This window comes from Urocampus carinirostris, chromosome 7, assembly GCF_059441175.1.
Source record: "Urocampus carinirostris isolate Australia breed hairy pipefish chromosome 7, RoL_Ucar_1.0, whole genome shotgun sequence".
NCBI lineage: Eukaryota > Metazoa > Chordata > Actinopteri > Syngnathiformes > Syngnathidae > Urocampus > Urocampus carinirostris.
In genome coordinates this window covers 36,028,252-36,048,365 of record NC_142355.1, presented here as the reverse complement: position 1 = coordinate 36,048,365, position 20,114 = coordinate 36,028,252, and the positions used below count along the sequence as shown (strand labels likewise).

The 20,114-nt window shown below is 43.6% G+C and overlaps 2 protein-coding genes across 2 annotated transcripts; both read left to right on the top strand.

The window, feature by feature from the left end:
- The first annotated feature begins 1,331 nt into the window (after window positions 1-1,331).
- Window positions 1,332-11,245, top strand: parietopsin. Its single transcript, XM_088339376.1, has 4 exons — window positions 1,332-1,665; window positions 3,062-3,390; window positions 5,467-5,712; window positions 10,957-11,245. The coding sequence occupies exons 1-4, from the start codon at window positions 1,332-1,334 to the stop codon at window positions 11,110-11,112; spliced, it is 1,065 nt and encodes a 354-aa protein (XP_088195502.1). The 3' UTR covers window positions 11,113-11,245.
- LOC148363161 (dopamine receptor D2) lies at window positions 11,144-18,679 on the top strand (the record flags this gene model as incomplete). Its single annotated transcript, XM_088340608.1, has 5 exons — window positions 11,144-11,223; window positions 14,044-14,416; window positions 15,144-15,631; window positions 16,105-16,408; window positions 18,536-18,679. Coding segments are annotated over 5 exons (1,389 nt in total), but the record flags the coding sequence as incomplete, so codon positions are not given.
- Between the last annotated feature and the right edge of the window lie 1,435 nt (window positions 18,680-20,114).

The window sequence follows — 20,114 nt, the reverse complement described above, 5'->3', positions numbered from 1 at the left end:
TCCCTCCTACAGAGCTTAAAGGGCATGAAGTGGGCCATGAACATTTATACGATCAGTAGCCTCCGGGTACAGTGCTAAAATATGTTCAAAAAGTCTCAGGTCTGCAACAAAATCAGTCAAGGGACACTGGAGGTCGAAGCAGAAGTAGCTAACGATAGCGGTGAGCCAACGTTTGCAGCTAAGCGGCAAACATTAGTGGCTAGAGAAGGAAACGCTAGTAGAAATAGTGGAAGTTCATCTAAATCACATGGAAGGCGAGTGACACTTTGGGACGAAGCGTGAGAAAGTCACAACAACAATAGCGGCTAGTCATAACCTGCAGCCAAGTGGCTAACAAGGCTGGCTAAAGATGGAAACAGTAGGAAAAAAGTGCCTAATGCGTGAATCACAGGATTTTAATGAGCATAAAATGTCCTGAACTATGCACACAGAAGAACTATCCATGCCGAAATACAGTATATTTTCTTCAAAATAGCTACCAATAACAGCTAGCGGCGAGCCATAGCCACAGCCAAGTGGTTAATATCGGTGGCTAGAGTAGGAAACAGTGGAATCGGTGTTCGATGCCAGTGTTTACATGAGTTGCGAGAGAAGGAAACCGTGGGACACAAAGTGCCAGTTGCCTGAATCACATGACTTGGCAAACGATAGCCTGCAGCCAAGTAGCTAACATGATTAGCTAGAGAAGAAAACTGGAATAAACTGGCAGATGCCTGAATCACAGGACTCAGTAAGCCATAGCTTACAGCCCAAGTGGCTAACATGAGTGGCTCGCGAAGGAAAAAGTTGGAGCATGCCTGAATCACGGTACTTGGTAAGTCAAACCCTACAGCCAAGTTGGTCACATGAGTGACTAGAGAAGGAAACCGTGGGAAAAATTGCCGGATGCCTTAATCCCGTGACTTGGGTGGGTGGCCTTAGCCTGTAGAGTGGCTAACATAAGTGGTTAGAGAAGGAAACAGTGGAACAAGTGCCAGAGGCCTGAATCACGGGACTTAGTGATGATACATTTCCAGAAGAATGTGCACAAAATAATCCCAATAGATGCTGAAGTATATATTTTTCTCAAAATGCATGTAATAAACTGGTTTGCCATCCCAGAATAAGGAGATATTCGTATAGCGTGAACAAAATATCACCCTGACAATCACTTTCAGCGACCTTATCATTCAAACGGCTCAACTTTCCAATTAGCATTATAGTTAATACCCCAAATCCTGTTAGCATCCAATTTATCATATTGAGCCGAGCAGGCGGATCAGAAACGATAAGATCAAGCGCGGGCAGGATCTGAGCGCCTGATTTTCTGGTGCCGGTGGCCATTCTCACCCATGGAAGCCAACAGCACAGCGTGGAGTCCCGAGGCAGTCCCGGCCCCCAGCCAGGGGCCCACAATCTTCCCTCGAGTGGGGTACAGCATCCTGGCCTTTCTCATGTTCATCAACACGGTGCTGACCGTCTTCAACAACGGCCTGGTGATCGCCGTGTCTTTGAGGAACCCGGCTCTGCTGCACCCCATGAACGTCTTCATACTCAGCCTGGCAGTGTCGGACCTCATGATCGGTCTCTGCGGGTCCTTGGTGGTCACCATCACCAACTACCAGGGATACTACTTCATCGGGCACGCTGCCTGCGTCTTCCAGGGTTTTGCCGTCAATTATTTTGGTGAGTGGGAAGTATTTTTGTTTAAACTTTGAGGTCATTCGAAAGTATCACATCCTCTCTGGAGCAGCATGGTAGCTAACAGCCTTGCAGTTAAAAAGTCCCAGGTTCCCTTCCAGCTAGGCCTTCCTGTGTTGAGTATATGCTCTTCCTTTGCCTGAGGGGGTTTTCCCGGGCACCCTGGTTTCCCCCCAGTTTACCAAAACGAGCATGACTGCCTTATTGACTGGTCCAAATTGCCACTAAGTATGGGTGGGAGTGTGATGGGTCGTCTGATTTGTGTGCCCTGGCAGCCAGTAGCCGGATGGTCCCCTGCCCAATGTACAAAACCAGCTGGAATGGAGACAATTAAGCTGGAATATTAATGAAAATACCCCATCTCAAGCTGGTACGTACCCCCTGAGTGCCAGTCCGGGGTGTCCCCTTCCCACTGTCCAAAGTCAGCTGGAATGGGCTTCAGCACTCCTGCAAAACATGTTAAACCAAGCGGCTGGAGAATGAATGAATGAACGAACGTACCCCCTGGCAGCTAGTAGATACCCCTTAGCAGCAAGTCCGGGGATGGACTCCAGCCTCCCTACGACGCTAGTAATGGAAAATGAATGCAGGAAGTACGTACCCCCTGAAGCCAGTCCGGGGTTTTCCCAATGTTCAAAGTCATCCGAGTGCAACTCTAGTGAGGAGGAGCTGCTGGAAAATGAATGAATGAACGTACCCCTGGCAACCAGTAGATACCCCTTGGCAGCTAGTCCGGGGATAGGCTCCAGCACCCCTAAGACCCTGGTGATGAAAAATGAATGCAGCAAGTACGTAACCCCTGAAGCCAGTCCGGGGTTTTCCCTGCCCAATGTTCAAAGTCATCCGAGTGCAACTCTAGTGAGGAGGAGCTGCTGGAAAATGAATGAATGAACGTACCCCTGGCAGCCAGTAGATACCCCTTGGCAGCCAGTCCAGGGATGGGCTCCAGCACCCCTAAGACCCTGGTGATGAAAAATGAATGCAGCAAGTACGTAACCCCTGAAGCCAGTCCGGGGTTTTCCCTGCCCAATGTCCAAAGTCATCCGAGTGCAACTCTAGTGAGGAGGAGCTGCTGGAAAATGAATGAATGAACGTACCCCTGGCAGCCCCTACTTACGACCTGACAGCCAGTCTGGTGGGATGGGCTCCGGCCCCCGTCCACCCCTCGCTATGATAAACGACTGGGTGAATGAAATTATTGAGTGTTACTTAGGTCGGGTGTCCTTTGTCCAGTTCTCACTGTCTGATGGCAGGTGGGAGGGGCTCTGGAACTCCTGCGACCCTTTTGAGGACAACCGGCTGGAAAATGAATGAACGTATCCCCATATATCCTTCCCGTACCCCCAGGTGTACAGCTACCCCATTGCCTTTCCTTCCACAGGCCTGGTGTCCCTCTGCACTTTGACCCTTCTGTCGTACGAGCGCTACAAGGTGGTTTGCGAGCCGGGCGCTGGCCGCGAGCTGAGCATGCGTCGCAGCCTTTCAGGTCTCCTGGCCGTCTGGCTCTTCTGTCTGTTCTGGGCGGTGGCGCCCCTGCTGGGCTGGAGCGGCTACAGCCCCGAGGGGGTGCAGACGTCTTGCTCACTGGCCTGGGAGGAAAGGTCCTGGAGCAACTACAGCTACCTCATCCTCTACACGCTCATGTGCTTCATCTTCCCCGTAGCTGTCATCATCTACTGCTACACCAAAGTTCTGGCGTCTATGCGGAAGGTAGCTTATTGTGTAAATTCCGAAATTCAAATGTTTGTGTAAAAGAAAAAAAAACTGGTGGAACTAGACCTAAGAGTACTGAACCCCAAAACATGCTTTAAGGTGGCCAATGAAGGTGAAATTGTTGTATTGTGAGGAATAAAAACCTATGGCAATCACCTAATGCGTCTCAAACCTCCCAGTATGCCAGGTGAAAATATAAAGATACACAAAATAGTATATAGTAAGTACTACTTATGTGTCATACATGCGCATTTACCATTATGAAATAATATACTTTTGAGGGAAAGATTCAATTGTATTTACCTGTAGTGCGACGTGACAAGCTGGTTGTGTGGAGTAGCGGGTGAATGCAAAGGGGAAACTATTTAAACTGATTTAGCCGCCATCTTGCTACTACAGGGACCCCTACAGAACTCCCCGACATACTCCAGCAAAAATTAGAAGATAATGGGTGCGGTTTGTTCACTTTAAGTCATCGTTTGTATTCCTCCGTGTGTTTTGTAGCACTAACGTTCTGTTGTACTACACAATCTATAGTTGAACTTTTACTCAGTCTTTTTGATTTTCATATTTAGGCAGGAATCTAACGTTATCATCTCGGGCACCACAATTTTGCTCAGTATATGAGTACGAGACCCCTGATTTAAAGCAAAGAAAAGCAGGGTTGGGTAGGGTTACTTTAACTTGATTACTTTCAATTACTTTTGGATTACTCCAATACCAAATATGCTAATAAAAAACAAAAGAAACTAAATATGAATAAAATGACAAAATTTTGTGCAGGCTTGGGGAGTAACCGAATACACGGAACGGCAAAAATGATGTTGGCAAGCTGTTTGGATTTATTTTCATTTTGTTTCTGTCGCATTTTATGTTAGTTTTGCTGGAGATCAAAGCCAGGAGAGAAAGCTTACCACGTGTTGTGAGTCATAATTTTGTTCAAATTTAGTTTATTTTGTCTTTTATTAGCATATTTGCTATTGGAGTAATCCAAAAGTAATTGAAAGTAATCCAGTTAAAGTAACCCTACCCAACTCTGAAGAAAAGCTATAGAACAATCTACACTATAGTTTAGTGTAACATCTAGTGGTTTGCGATTCTTGTGCCTTCTTCATATTCCTTGATAATGGCAAGCTCCGTTTTCCGTAGTTATCATGTTTCTCTTTCTCCGTTAGCATCACTGCAAGCCTTGGGAGTCATAGCAAATCAATAAAATACAAAATGTGCAGTATAGTATCGCTAACTCACAAAGTCTTTACACGCGCTTCTGAAATGAACAAAGGAAGAGAGAGGCTTTGTGGGAGAAGGAGATCAGCCAATAGCATATCGGCATACTCATGATGCCCTTATATGAACTCGACCAATAGTAGACGGGTATCTTACAGAGGGAACTCATCATACAAAGAGACCACGCCTATCTCTATAAGTATTTACTTTTTACCGTAATTTCAGGACTATAAAGGATATCTAAAAAACAAAGAAATCCTGGAAACTGATTTGCGATCTGGTGGGCCTTATAGACCAGACATACTGTAAATAAAATTATAAAATGCATGTAATGCCCGTTAATACCAAACCCTATATCAATGAATCAAGCTGATTTTATTTGTGAAACCAAATTTCTTAATATTAATATAATTCAATTTGAATGTGCCTTATGGTCTGTTATGCCTATAGAATAGAATATACCTTTATTGTCATTGTTACAAAATTGGTTAACTTAATGTGACAACAAAATTGGGCACGACACTCAAGGTTCACACATTCACAGTGAGGTAAAAAACCCAAGAAGATAAAGGAACAGAGAAGATAAGGTTATAAAACAAGGAGGATAAGGTTATAGTTATAATTAACACAAAATTTACCCAAGAAATGTCGGCATATAGGGTGATACATACAGTTTGGTATCGTAGGGTTTGTGCAATATGCATTTGGTGCAAAAATAGACATCATAGTGCAAAAAAGGGTCAACATATGCATTTGGTGCGAAAATAGTCATCTGAGGGTGCGCCTTATATTCAGGTGCTCTATCGTCCGTAAAATAGGATACATATCAAGTCTTTCCTTCCTCAGTTGAACAAGAGCGTGGAGATGCAGGTGGGCCGTTCTTTGCAGAAGGAAACGGACCACGCCATCATGATGGTCCTGGCCATGGTCATTTCCTTCTTCTTGTGCTGGCTGCCCTACACGGCTTTGTCGGTGGTGGTGGTGCTACACCCGCAACTTGACATACCCCCACTTCTGGCCACCATGCCCATGTACTTTGCCAAGACCAGCCCGGTGTACAACCCAATCATCTACTTCTTGTCGAACAAGCAGGTACGAGCGGTGATCAAATTGATGATATTTATGTCAAATCAGAAATTTCATCGGTTGTTTGTGGCTTTACTTCGCAAAATGAATATTCGAATTGAAACTCACATGGGGCGCCATTTATTTTTTGGGAAACAGCAAATATGGTTTAACTCATTTGCTAATTCATAATCACATTTCAGAGAGAATAGAGTAAAGTTGTACCTCAATCAAGGCAACAATTCCGCAGTAGATTTTTAAAGTTGATCCTCACACGGGGCACCAATCGTTCTGAATCAATTCATTTAGAATTGTGCCTGACACGGGGCAACAATAAGCAAAACGTTGAATTCAAATTGTTCCTCAAATGGGGCACCAAGGAATTGTAATATATTTAGATTGTTGTCTCACGCGGGGACCGTTAGTGTTTTTCTTTTTTCTCCAAAATTGAAATTCCAATGATTATATCAGTGTCTGAAACTCGTGAGAAAAAGTTAGCGGACACCAGGGCAGACAACTCTGAAAAGTTGCCTGCCCGACCATAAAGTTGCCTGCCCCATTTTTCACAACTTGAAATGCAATAAGACGACTCATCGCAAAAAAAAAAAACGTTGTTCCAAAGTATTAAGGGTTGATAACGTAAATTCCAGACTATAGAGCGCACCCGATTATAAGCCGCACCCACCATTTTTTGGGTGATCTGCTACTTTTGTTCTCACACAAGCCGCACCCATATATAAGCCGCGTGCGCCCGCACTAAAACTTGTGACCCAATTACAAGCTTAACCCAGACCAGGCTGTAGGCTCCACGATTGTAACTGCGGGGGGGAGGGATTTTTTAAGGGTTATTGATCTATCTTCTTTATTCATTATCTATTATCTGTTATCGGTCAGTTCATAATACGCTACAAAGCCTACATAGATTGTACACAATTCTAGAATCACGGTTGGCATCATAAATGGAAAATGATGCCCGTAATTAAGGTATGATGCAGACTTGTAAAGTCCGGGTCCCGTTGAAAGTAATCCAAGGAAACAAAATGTATATTTCCAAAGTTAAGGGTGGGAAAAATATATATCCACTATTTTCCGCTGCGACAACAGACAATTCTACCGGAAACTCGGCTTTACCCCAATTCCCATCAGCCCGCGTGTGCTCCGCCCCTTCTTTTTGATTCGTCTGTAGAACACACAACAGAATTAATCTCTAAAATAAATACATTACAAAATTATACAGTTGCAAATACATATTATACATGGTTACACGTATTTACGAAGAAAGACGGTAAACCGAGAGAGTTTTCAAAGCTTTAATAATAATAATATAACTTTCATCCCAAACCGTGCCTTTGAAAGGTACCAATACGCTAGTAGGATCACGCTCGCAATGTATCAAACGTGCCTGTTAAAAAAAGCATCTTGTAATTGTGAAATTCACAGAAGTTCGTACTCAACTTCCCCCTCATAACTATCGCCATCAAGGGAGTCTTCCTCATTATCGGAACGTACATTACCTTTACGGACAATGTATGCTCAAACTTAAATGTTGTAGTCTTTCTTGGCGCCCATATTATACTGGTCTTAATCTTACCTTTTATACTCTAGCGTCGCTGGTGGCCGTTAGAAAATTTCCATAAATTGGCCGCTTCACTGAATAAGCCGCAGGGCTGAACATTTGGGGAAAAAGTAGCGGCTTAGAGTCTGGAATTTACGGTAATCAGAATATATAACAGAACGACACTTTAAAATTAAGTTTATTATAAATCTACTTATAACATTCATTTCAAGTATATGACATCGCTTTTCTCCATCTACCATCAGTATGTCCATGCAATGTTTGCGTTGCGTCATCTGCTACAAGCCTTGTGAACTCCTCTTTCCACGATGCTTTACGTTTTGTAGCGTCATAAATTTTGTTAGCTTCTTTTGAATATTTCTTCTGGGGCTGAGGTTTTGCCTTGATTCCTAACCACTTCTCCGTCTCTGTGTGTCCACTTTGGAAAATGATATGCAAATGCATGACCTTATAGCACTCTGGAGAGTCCGGAAGCACGGACTTATTCGATGCAGACTTCCGATTGGCTGCCGAGTATGAAAATTGCCTAACGAACCGAAATTTCCAAACCGAATGAAGATTTTGAAATCGGGATAAGGCAAACGTTTGATTTGAAAAAAAAAATACAAAATAAAAACGAAAGATTTTTATTTTTTTCTTGAAATAGTTGTCAACCACCTGGGCAGAGACGTTGTGTTCTACGCCCGACCTATAAGATGCACGCCCCGGGCGTCCGGGCAGACGTTTTTTCAGACACTGATTACATTTTGATCAGTAAAAGGAACAATGACTGAATGAATGAAAACTTTATTCGGACATTAAAATAAAAACAGAACAAAAACAATAACTCAACAACAAAATAATGTTACATAATATGTTCGAAAAGGGGTAGTAAGAAGCAGGTGCTTATAATCCCTACCCCTTCATCTTCCCTATTAAATACACCTATGATAATAACAATAGTAATAATATTAATAATAACAGTTATGATATAAAAATAGCAACAATAACAACAAAGTTAACCATAGTTCTAAATGCAGTATTTCCAATCTTTCGGACCACTCATACACCATTTTCTTCATCTCTGTATTACGCCAGTAATGTTTCTTTGTATTTAAAATTGAACAAGTGAATAGTTGGACATTGTTTGATCTTGTCTTGTAAATTGTTCCAAAGGTTGACTCCACACACAGACACACACATACTTTTCGTGGTTGTTCTCACCTTTGGGATTGTGAATTTACTACAGCCCCTTAAGTTATAATTTCCCTCTTTCCGAATGAGTAATTTATGGATGTTTTCTGGAACTATGTTTTTAAATTGCAGTTGTGCAGTGAAAAATTTTACTAAATCATCCAATTTTGATCATTTGGACAGCAGGAATAAAATATGAGTATGATCTCGATATCCTACCCTGTGTATGGTTCTAATTGCACGTTTTTGGAGGATAAAAAGGGGCTGTAGTGAACTTTTGTAATTATTGCCCCAGACTTCTACACAATTGTTCCTCAAATGGGGCAACAAGGAATTGTAATATATTTAGATTGTTGTCTCACGTGGGCACCGTTGGTGTTTTTCTTTTTTCTCCAAAATTGAAATTGCAATAATTATTTCATCATTTTGATCAGGAAAATAAACAAAGAAATGAAGATTCAAAACTGCCTCACACAGAGAACAAATGAAATGAAGATTGTAATTAGGGCCTCATACTGGGCACCAATTAGGCAACATACAGATTAGAAGTCGCCCCTCATACGGGGCACCAATTAAGCAAAATTAAATTTCTAACTTGAGCCTCACGCAGTGCATCCGGCAGATTCGAACGACTGACACATTTCCTCCCCTATAAACGGATTGAAGGTGATTTATAAAACTGTTTTTCTTAACGAGGGACATATTTATAGTTATACCCCACACAAGGCACCAATCGAGCGAAATACATTTTTCAAATCGTGTGCACACGGCATTGATATTTTTTTTAAATTGCACAAGTTTATTATGAAACAAATAGTGGTGCCACATTTTCTTACCTAGAAATTGATTTAGAATCCTTAATGGGGGAAATTGTTTTGCAGGCATTACATAAGGTATGACTGCTTTGTGATGGTATAAAACGAAGATTCAAATTTGGCCCTGTCGCAAAACATGGATTAAGAAAAATCAAGATTAAATGTTGTTCCTTGTATTCGACATCAATTAAGTGACATACAGATTCATGATTTTGTCTCAAGTTCATTCAGGATTCTGTGTTTTGCCTCATACAGGGCACCAATTTAATTTGAATTATTATTTTAAACGACCCCTCATGCGGGTCACGGAGTGTTTTTAACCCCGAAACCAAAATGACACAAAATTATCATTTTAATATTTTATTTGTTCAAAATTAACTTAAAACTGATATTTTTGTGCCTTGCGTGGGTCACCATTTAGTGAAAGTTAGATTATAAGTTTGAAATTTTACTCTAGCCCATACACAAAATGGCAAAAAATATGGTTTCACTATATTTATCGTTCAAAATAAAACACCTTTGCCATGTTTCCTCCCCTATACACTGATTTAAGACCCTAGAAAAGGTTCCGAAAATGAAGGATTAGGTTCTGCAAGGGTTTACGCTGAAGCAAAATAAAGATTCAAAACTGCTTTTGGATTGATTGATTTGACCCTCTAGAGCAGCGGTCGGAACCCTTTTTGAGGGATAGAAGCAAAAATATTTAGATTTTAAGAAAAAATTTACAAAACTGCCAAACCCACTCTTAATTCTTAAGTGCATTTTATTTTACTGTGTGACATATGACGATTTGACACAATTAATGAAATGATAGTAATACCGCCTGTGTCCCATTGCCCCCCTCTTCCTCCAGAGTTACTCAAAATCGTTTAGGCTAATTTGGACCACCACTTTTTCGTAAAGAATGGTTTTAAACCAAAGTGCATGCAAAACCTTTTGTAAAAATGTCACAAAATACTGCCAACGAGGACACCGACGTATTTACCGTTGGCGTAGACAACGCTGGGCAAGAGGGAGATGGGAGTATGTGTGCTATAGGTGCATAGCTCTGCCCATCCTTATCACTGACCCAACCAAATTGCAATGTGTGCTTTGCTGGCGTTTAGGGGTTTCTACAGTTTGTTCTGTAGGTTTTCATTATTAAGTGTCTCAACAGTGAACATCCATTGTTTAGTGAGCTTCCTCCATATATAGGATTCTTTAGTGCCCAAAACTGTGTCTGTTGGTGTGACACCTTGACTGTAACTGTATTTGGCGGCGCAGTGGTTAGAACGTGTGTGGCACAGTTCTGAGGTCATAAGATCGAACCTTCCTGTGTGGAGTTTGCATGTTCTCCCCGTGCTCGCGTGGGTTTCCTCCGGGAACTCCGGTTTCCTCCCACGTTCCAAAAACATGCATGTCAGGTTAATTGGCCGGTCCAAATTGTCCCTAGGTATCAATGAGCAACCAGTTCAGGGTGTCCCCTGCCCACTGCCGGAAGATAGCTGGGCTTGGCTCCAGAACCCTCGCGACCCTACTGAGGATAAGCGGCACAGAAAATTGATGGATGAATGGTTTTGCAGGGATTACACTGTGCTTTAATGATGCGAAATGAAGATTTAAAGTTGTGTCTCAAAAAAAGATTTAAAAGTTCAAAATACTAAAGTTCAAAGTACTTCAGACAAAGCCCCATTTTCTTCCCCTCAATTGTTTTGCCCTCCCCGCCAGTTTCGAGACGCCGCCCTAGAGATGCTATCCTGCGGCCGCTACATCCCCCGCCGGGCGGCCCCCGTGGTCAGCTTCAGCATGGGGCCCGTAAGTAGGCATCGGCAAGCCAGCTGCTCCAGCAGGATAAGCCGGCACAGCAGAGTTTTACCCCTGTGAGCGATCGCCGGGGTCCGAACGGACTTGATTGACAGCTGAGGAGCAGAAGGGGGACAAAAGAAACCAGGCGAGTCCTTCTGCTGCACACTCGAGCGATCCAAGACAGGCTGGGTGTTGTTTTCCTCACTTTGTCTCGTCCGTGAGATGCTCTCATGGGCCACATCATTAGGTACACCGACGCTACATTATTATTACTGTATTAGAGATGAGTAAAAGAATCCTGCTTCTGGCGATATATACTAAATGATAAAAACACAAGCAAATATCATTTATTTTTATGTGTGTCTTAAATATATATACGATTACAAAAACATTATACAGCTTTGGTTACCACACAAAATACAGGAGTGCTATAAAAAGAAAAATATATACTGCTGTATCTTATTCTTTCCTGCTTGCCATCTGTTTTTGAGTTTTCCCTTGTCTTCATGTAGGTTTTAGATCAGGGGATGGTGTCATAATAGTCTGTGTTCTCTTCAGCCCTTTGAGACTCCTTGTGATTAAGGGTGTCACAAATAAGTATGACTTGGCTTGAAACTCTGTACTCGCTAAAGTTCAAAAGCCGGTACAATCGCCCTGCAATGCCTCAAGCATATCATGAGTTTAGAAAGAAGATATGACCAAATTATGCTATTACTTCGATAAAAAAATCCAAATGTAAAGTAATTAAGGAAAAGTAAAAAGGAGAAACTACTTCGATAGAAAATCAAAATGTATTGTATTTACGGTGAGGCGACACGACCAAAATGTGTTACTACTTCCATAGAAAAGGCAACTATTATTCTAATCACAGAGAGGTAGAGACAGAGATGTGCTAATACTGTTGAAGAAAATCTATATTCCATTATATATATATATAATATATATATATATTCGCATTACGAAGAGGTAAAGAGGAGAAACAACCAATTTGTTCTCCCACTTCTTAAAAAAATCGAAATAAATCCTCTTTATGGAAAGGAAGAGAGGATACACGACCAAATTGTCCTACTACTACTAAGAGAACATCAAATTATTATCTTATCATGGAAAGGTAAATAGGAAACACTACTAAAGTGTGCTATCAAAATATATTTTCTCATTATGGCAAGGTTGAGAGGAGAAACAACCAAATTGTTCTCCTACTTCTTAAAAATCAAAATAAATCCTTTTTATGGAGAGGAAGAGAGGATACACGACCAAATTGACCTACTACTTCAATAGAACATCAATTTATAATCTTATCATAGAGAGGTTAATAGGAAACACTACTAAAGTGTGCTATCAAAATATATTTTCCCATTACGGCAAGGTTGAGAGGAGACATGACCAAATTGCGCTACTACTTCAAGATGAAATCAGTATTTAACTGAGCAACATAAATGCTTAGAATTCAATTTTCATTTTTTTTATCATCTGTGGCGCAAGAGCTTTTAGGTTATGTTAGTTTGCTTTGTATTCCTATGTATTTGTCACTTTTTTGTCAATAAAACGTATAATTAGACCTCTGCTACAAATCATCTGATTTCTTTTCTTATTCACTTCTCTTTTTTCCCCTGTACGTGTTCGGAATAAATGACGCCTGGCATTAATCTAATCCCGGATTTCTGGCGGACTCGGGAGCAAAGAGCGTTTCACACTCAAACAGGATTACGCAACGTCACGCTTATAAATCCTCCGGACCGGCTCGCCTCGGTTACCCCGGACCGATTCGACAAGTCCCATCTGGTGCGGTTTCTCACCCTCCGACCGCCAAATGGGACCGGAAGCTGTTGGCACGTGACGCCTTTAAGGGTCTACTCGAAATCGGTTCTGTTTATGGGGAGCCAATCGAAGGAATCTGATGTTTTTATTCGGTTTTTGGAACCTGAGCAGTTTTTGGAACCTGAGCCGAGAAAAACTTACAATAGAAAGAGTATTAAAAACACACTCTATATTTTTTATGAATGACCGCTATAATGCCATGAGGCTCTTTAATTACACCCGGGGGAGTAAAAGTCCACATTAAACCCCACCCCCACATTTGCATATTACCTTATTCTTATGACAGTGTGTATTTTCCGTAGCACTATTTAAATACTTTATAGCAAAACGTTTTATTGTTTTTTTTGTATTCTCTATCTTTATGTTATTATGTTATTTTCAACACAAGGATACTGCTGGAAGTGTGAATTTCCCTACAGGGATGAAAAAAGTTTCTATCTATCTATCTAATATTGATACCCATAACTACCTTCATGGTTTGTTCATTTATGTGGTATTAGTTTTTCGGCTGCTCTATCAGCTGTGTAGCCAGAAAATGGCCTCCTCATATCCTGTTAGAACCGATTCAGAAAACTACTCCCCGTTTTGGGGAATTTCCACTTCCACTTTCTTTCGAAGATTTTCCATGACCTGCCTTCCCTGTATAAAAGTAATTGTCAGCCATTTTAAGGGCGCACTCGTGAATCCTACAAAACATTTTCCTGCAGTTTATTTGGGCCCAGATTATTCTCCAAACATAGAACTTTGAAGAAGTTGCTCATTGCAGGAGAAAAAATGGCCTCCCTTCTTCAGCTTTGAAACATTGGTTGTAACAGACATCATAATCACACCAGGAAGAGAACCTTTTACTACCGTGTTAAATCCGGTCTGTTTTTTTTCACAACTTACAAAACAAAGTCAGAGTTATTAGTCCAAAGTTTTTATGCAAATAGCCAAGGGGCGAATACACGTCCGGTTCGGGGTTAAGTACGCTCCGCTTGTGTTGAAGTGGGGGCCATAAACTTGATTTGTACAAGCAGTTCACATCCCCATTTGCATTACCCTGGTTTGATCATATATATGAATGATGTTGCAATCACTTTTTACGCAGGAGCTACGAAAAATAGTCTTAAAACAGCCAGCCGGCCGTTTATTTTTCCGTCCTCTCCTGCTGTTTTAATTGAGGGAGTCCCGTGTGGCCGCTGGCAGAGGGTGTTCAAGAAAGGGGGGCAGGGTTTTCGTCAAGGAAGCCTTACCGCGGGAAGAGGATCCCGTCGAACTGATGTCGGCGTCCGGAGGCAACTGCAGCTGGTGCGGGGTGCAGGTCCAAGCGGTGTTCCTGGTGGCGGAATGCCTGATCCTGAGCACTACGTCGGTGGGGGGTCTGGGGGCCAACGTTTTGGTGCTTCTGGCGGTGTTCCGACAAAAGAAGCTGAGGACGTGGACCAACGCGTTGTTGGTCAACTTGGCGGTGGTCGATGTGTTGCGATGCGGCTGCGACTGCCCGGTGCTGCTCGCCGCCCTGGTTTTTGAAAGGGGCCGAGGTTGGGACCGTCTTCCCCGGAGTTTGTGCGACATCCAGGTGGGTCGAATGTTTCTTTCCTAGGTCCATTGGACGTCCACATTGTCTGTCTGTCCATACCTTTGTTTGCGGACCTGTTGTCCAGTCCTTCTGTCAACCCTTTATGCTTTTTCTCTATCACACTCCATCATTCTCTTGACCTGTCTAGTCATTAGTCCCTATACACGCCATTCATTTGTTTACTGTTTTGCCAGTATGCATACGTTCACTTTTGCCTTTCTAACTTGTCCTCACTAATTCATAAACCAATTTTACCGATTGCTATTCCTTCTTCCGCTGATTCTTATTTCCAAGTCTTCCAGCCATTCATTTGTATCTTTTTGCTACATTTCATACGTTAATTCGTTCATTAAAAATCCATCCTCCCGTTCTTGTATTTTTCCATTCATCATCCGTTCATGATGTATTTTAAATGCATTAATTCATTCAGCAACCTTATTCTTTTCTTCATTCTTCTATTCATTTATCCACCCATCCATCACTCATGCTATTTTTCATTCTAGCTACATATGGATTGCTTTCATTCATTTATTCATTTCTGTTTTGTCTTTTTTGACAAAACGTCCTCAAGAGACCCTGGCAGATGTACACATTCTACCAAAAAGTTGTCTTTTATACTCGTTGTCTCCTGTTTCATCCTTCTTGTCCAATTTTTTATTTTTCATACTTTCACCCACGCAGTCTTTGGTCCAGCTTCTGATCTGTCCTCCCTCGCGTCCGTCCCCAGGTGGCCTCCTTCTCCTTTATCTGCTGCGTCCAGCTGTCCACACTGGCCTGCATCGGAGCCGAGCGCTACCAGGCGGTGGCGCGTCCCTTCGACAGCGCCGAAAGACGACGACGCGTCCTGGTTTCCGTCCCTCTCACGTGGTTGTCGGCCGTACTTGTGGTCTTCCTGTGCCTGACCTACGCCAAGGACTCGCCGGTCCATGTGAGGTGCATCGATTCGTTTGAGACGGCGTCCTACGACACTTTCGGCCTTTACATCCTCCTTCCGCTGTGGGTGTCCTGCTTCTGTGTCATCGTCTGGTTCTACACGAGGATCTTCGTCCTTGTCCGAGCTCACAATAGGAAGATCTTCGATAATGGTGTCTTCCCTATGTCCAAGGATGAGAAGACGGATGAGAGACTCGCAGAGATGCGTGTAGTCCAGCTGCAGAAACCTGAGGCTGATTCATCTGTGGTTGATACCAATTGTGTTAGGACAAAAGTGCCAAGGTATGTCCCTAGGAATGATAAATCCAAGTTTCTTGTGAGCATTTAATTCTTTTTTTGTTATTTTGGTGAGTTCCACCCATTAAGAATGGAACTGTTGTGCCAAGGTGTTCCGAGGATCTATTGGGTTCAAGTCCCTAGAACAGTTGAGTTCCGGTATCTGGTGAGGTTGAGAGTTTCGGATTCTGTCTCGGTTCAAATACCTCGTGATGTTGAGCATTTTAATCCCGTCTCGGTTGTTGCGTAGCGTTTCACCACTCAGCCAAGGTGTGTCCCTAGAACAGTTCCATTACAGTGAGTTGTGGAACTTAATGTAAGAACTAAGACAGAATCAAAAAAGCCCAGTTCCAGGTTTCATTGGGACTGTAGTTCTCTGGACTGTTTCAAGCTCCCAATTCCAAAACACATCCTAAATAACCGGCAGTTCTGAAAGAACGTACACTCCCTGACCTCGGGTTTTGGAAATGTTTCATCAGAAACGAGACATGTGTTCCTGGAGTTGGAGTTTACGGACCCCAGACTGGAGCAACAGTTGAACAAAGTTCGTCGGTGGTGGCGGAGAATCCGGAAGCCGACCACAAACCTTCAGCAGAGCCCAACATTCAGGGCGCCGTCTGTATGATGCCTGCCGCTGCAGCCAGGGAGCGTTACAGTAAGAGGAAGGAGAGCGCCATGGCCATAAGGGCCGGTTATATTGTTCTCACCTACCTGGTCTTCTGGATGCCACTCGTGGTCACCATACTTGTCAACTGCGTAGTGTACAGAAATAGGAACTCCCAGGTGAGGCGTGAAGAAGGACAGCCGACATGTTTAAGAACCTTTCTTTCAATCATTTTGTCTTTATTTTCTTATTTCTTTTGTTACATCCTTATTCTCTCCATACGTAATGTGTCAACCCATCTTTCTTTCCTTACTTGTTTGCGTTGGCTTCCTTCAATCTTTATTTTTTCTTCCTTCTGTTGTACTTTTTTCCCCCCTTTCTTCCTTCTGTTCTTCTTTCATGTTGTCCTTCTGTCCTACTCTCTTCCCTTCCTTCCTTTTTTCTACATCTTTTGTCCTTCTTTCCTTTCCACGTTCTTCCCTTTTTTCCCTTCCTTTTTTCGTTTTTGTTCCTTCCTTCTTTCCTTCCTTCCTACATTACTTATTTTTAAATATTATTCCTTCCTTCTGGGCAGCACCGCGGCGCAGTGGTTAGCGCGTGTGCGGCACAGTTCTAAGGTCTTGGGAACCTCCTGTGTGGGTTCAAATCCAGCTACCGAACTTACTGTGTGGAGTTTGCATGTTCTCCCCGTGCTTGCGTGGGTTTCCTCCGGGCACTCCGGTTTCCTCCCACATTCCAAAAACATGCATTTCAGGTGGATTGGCCGGTCCAAATTGTCCCTAGGTGTGAATGGGCGAGCGAGTTGTCTGTCCCTGTGTGCCCTGCGATTGGCTGGCAACCAGTTCAGGGTGTCCCCTGCCCACTGCCCGATGATTGCTGGGATGGGCTCCAGCACCCCCGCGACCCTACTGAGGATAAGCGGTGCAGCTAATAAGATGAGATGAGATGAGATTCCTTCCTTCTTTTGTTTTTTTTTCCCCCTTGTTCCTCCCTTCTTTATTGTTTCCCTTCCCTTTTTTCCTTCCTTCTTTTTCACTTTTTCTTTCACATGTTGATCCAATCTTTCTTCATTCTATCCTCCCAATCTTTGCATCCACCCTTAGGTCCTTTGTTCCTTCTTTCCTGCCTTTCTTCCTTCCTTTCCTAATCGTAACATCGATTGTAACATCATTCCTTCCTTTTTTTAACAATCATTCTAACATGCTATCTACTTCCCTTCTTACATTTCACCCATCTATCCATCCATTCATTCCGCTTATCCGGGGTCGGGTCTTCGGGGCAGCAGCCTTAACAGGGAAGCCCAGATGTCCCTATCCCCAGCCACTTCCTTCAGCTCATCCGACAGGATCACGAGGCGTTCCCAGGCCAGCCGAGAGAAATAGTCTCTCCAGTGTGTCCTGCGTCGCCCCCGGGGCCTCCTGCTGGTGGGACATGCCTGGAACACCTCCCGAGGGAGGCGTCCAGGAGGCATCCTTATCAGATGCCCGAGCCACCTCAACTGGCTCCTCTCAACGCGGAGGAGCAGTGGCTCAACACAGAGTCCCTCCCGGATGACTGAGCTTCTCACCTTATCTCTAAGGGAGAACCCAGACACCGTGCGGCGGAAACTCATTTCGGCCACTTGTATCCGGGATCGTGTTATTTCGGTCATGACCCACATTCCGTGAACATACGTGAGGGTAGGAACGTAGATTGACCGGTAGATCGAGAGCTTTGCCTTTCGGCTCAGCTCCCTCTTCCTGAATGACTGCAGACGCTGCACCGACCCGTCTGTCGATCTCTCGTTCCATCTTACCCTCACTTGTGAACAAGACCCCAAGATACTTGAACTCCTCCACTTGGGGTAAGATCTCATCCCCAACCCGGAGGGAGCAGGCCACCCTTTCCCGACTGAGTACCATGGTCTCGGACTTAGAGGTGCTGATCCTTCACACTCAGCTGCGAATCGCACCAGCGAGAGCTGAAGATCACAGCCTGAGGAAGCCAACAGCACCACGTCATCTGCAAAAAGCAGTGACGTAATCCTGAGGCCCCCAAACTGGACTCCTTCCCCACCAAGGCTGCTCTCTTTCACCCATCTTCTCATCCACTAATCCGTGCTTTGTCTGTCCGTCCGATGTCTCCTTTGCTTCTTCTGAGGTTCCTCAAGATGTGTAGATGTAAAGTGACCTGGGCAGTTCTATTTTATATTCTGCTAACACACATTCGTGATAAAATCTCCGTCTCCCACTTGTACATTAATACTACATCAAGAGAAGCACTCCAAATGAACACACAAAATCCAAATTCTTGTTTTTTGGTCCCAGGACAAAATGATGGAGGACTTGGAGATCCTGTCCGTGTCCATCGCCTGCATGTCCTCACTGAGTAACCCCATAACGTATGCCACCGTCAACCCTCACTTTCGGACCGAGTTCCGTCGGCTCAAGTCCTTCGTCATCCGACAATGACGTCAGTCCTCCTTGGGTTCCCGTACCCCGTTATCCGACGAGGCTGTCCCAATTGTTTCCTCACGTCCTCCGTCAACCGACGATGAAGTCCGTCCTCGTAATCCCACGTTTTTTGTCATCCAACCATGATGCCTGTTCTCGTTCTCCGTCCTCCGACCGTGAGATTTGTCCTGGTCGTCTCACGTCTTCTGCTATCCGACCCTGACGTCCGTCCTGGTTGCCTCATGTCAACTATGATGTCATTCTCTTTCGGCTTACGGCCTTTGTCATCCGACCATGAGGCCTGTCCTTGTTAGGCTCTCGTTCTCCGTCATCGAACCATGATGTCATCCTGATCGGCTCACGTCCTTCGTCTTCATCTCCTCATGTCCTTATTCATCCCACCGTGACATCCGTCCTCATCACCTCACATCTTCTGTTATCCGACTATGAGGTCTGTCCTTGTGGCCTCATGTCTTCCATCAATCGACGATGATGTCGTCCTATCCCGCCTCACGTCCTACATCATCCTACCATTATGTTTGTCCCCGTCGACTCATGTCCTCTGTCATCCGACAATTGTTTCCCTGTCGGCCTCGCCCCCCCGCCCCCAGAGAGACCCAGGCCCGGACTACCTGCCGGGCTGCTCAGGTCCAAACTTGATCTCCATCCGACGAGCACCTCGTTAATCATGTGATTATAACACGTTCACCCTGGAGCTTTCTCCACTCCGAGCTGACAGCTCGTTAGTGGACGAGCTCGTTATTGAAAATATCCCGATTTAATGAGATCCCCAATTGCAGGAAAAGTCGTCGAAAGCAACAAATCTAATACTATTCAGACATAGAAAAGACTTTTCCCAATCTTATATGTTCTGGTCATCTAAGACATCCAATTCTGGCTTCGGCAAAAATAGCTCTGCCTGAATGTTCAGCATTTGGAGGAATTTGTAAAAATATATCTATTTTTATCAAATAATATTTTGGATTTAGTCGTTTTCTTTCTCTCCACTTATCTTTGTTTCTCCACTTCCCTTACTCTTTTTTCACTCCATCTTTTCTCTGTCTTTTATGCTATCTCTCTCTCTTTTCACCATTTTTTAACTTCTCTCTCTTGCACTCTCTCTTGCACTCTCTCTTTCTCTTCACCTCTTTCTCTCTCTCTCTTTTTCCTCCCTCTCTCAACGTTTCTCTCTCTCTCTCTCTCTCTCTACCGTATCACCAGAGCTCTTTCTTCTCTGTTTCTTTCGCTACTCTTTTTTTGCCAATTTATCTTATCCATTCTCTCTCTCTCTCCCTAACATCCTCTCTCTCTTTCTCTACCACTCTTCAGCTTTCATCTCTCTCTTCTCGCTCTTTTCTCTCTATTTTTTTATATCTTTCTGTCTCCCTCTCAATTTTTTCATCTTTCTTTTCTTTTCTCTTTTGCTCTCTCTATTCTCTCTTACACGTTCTCT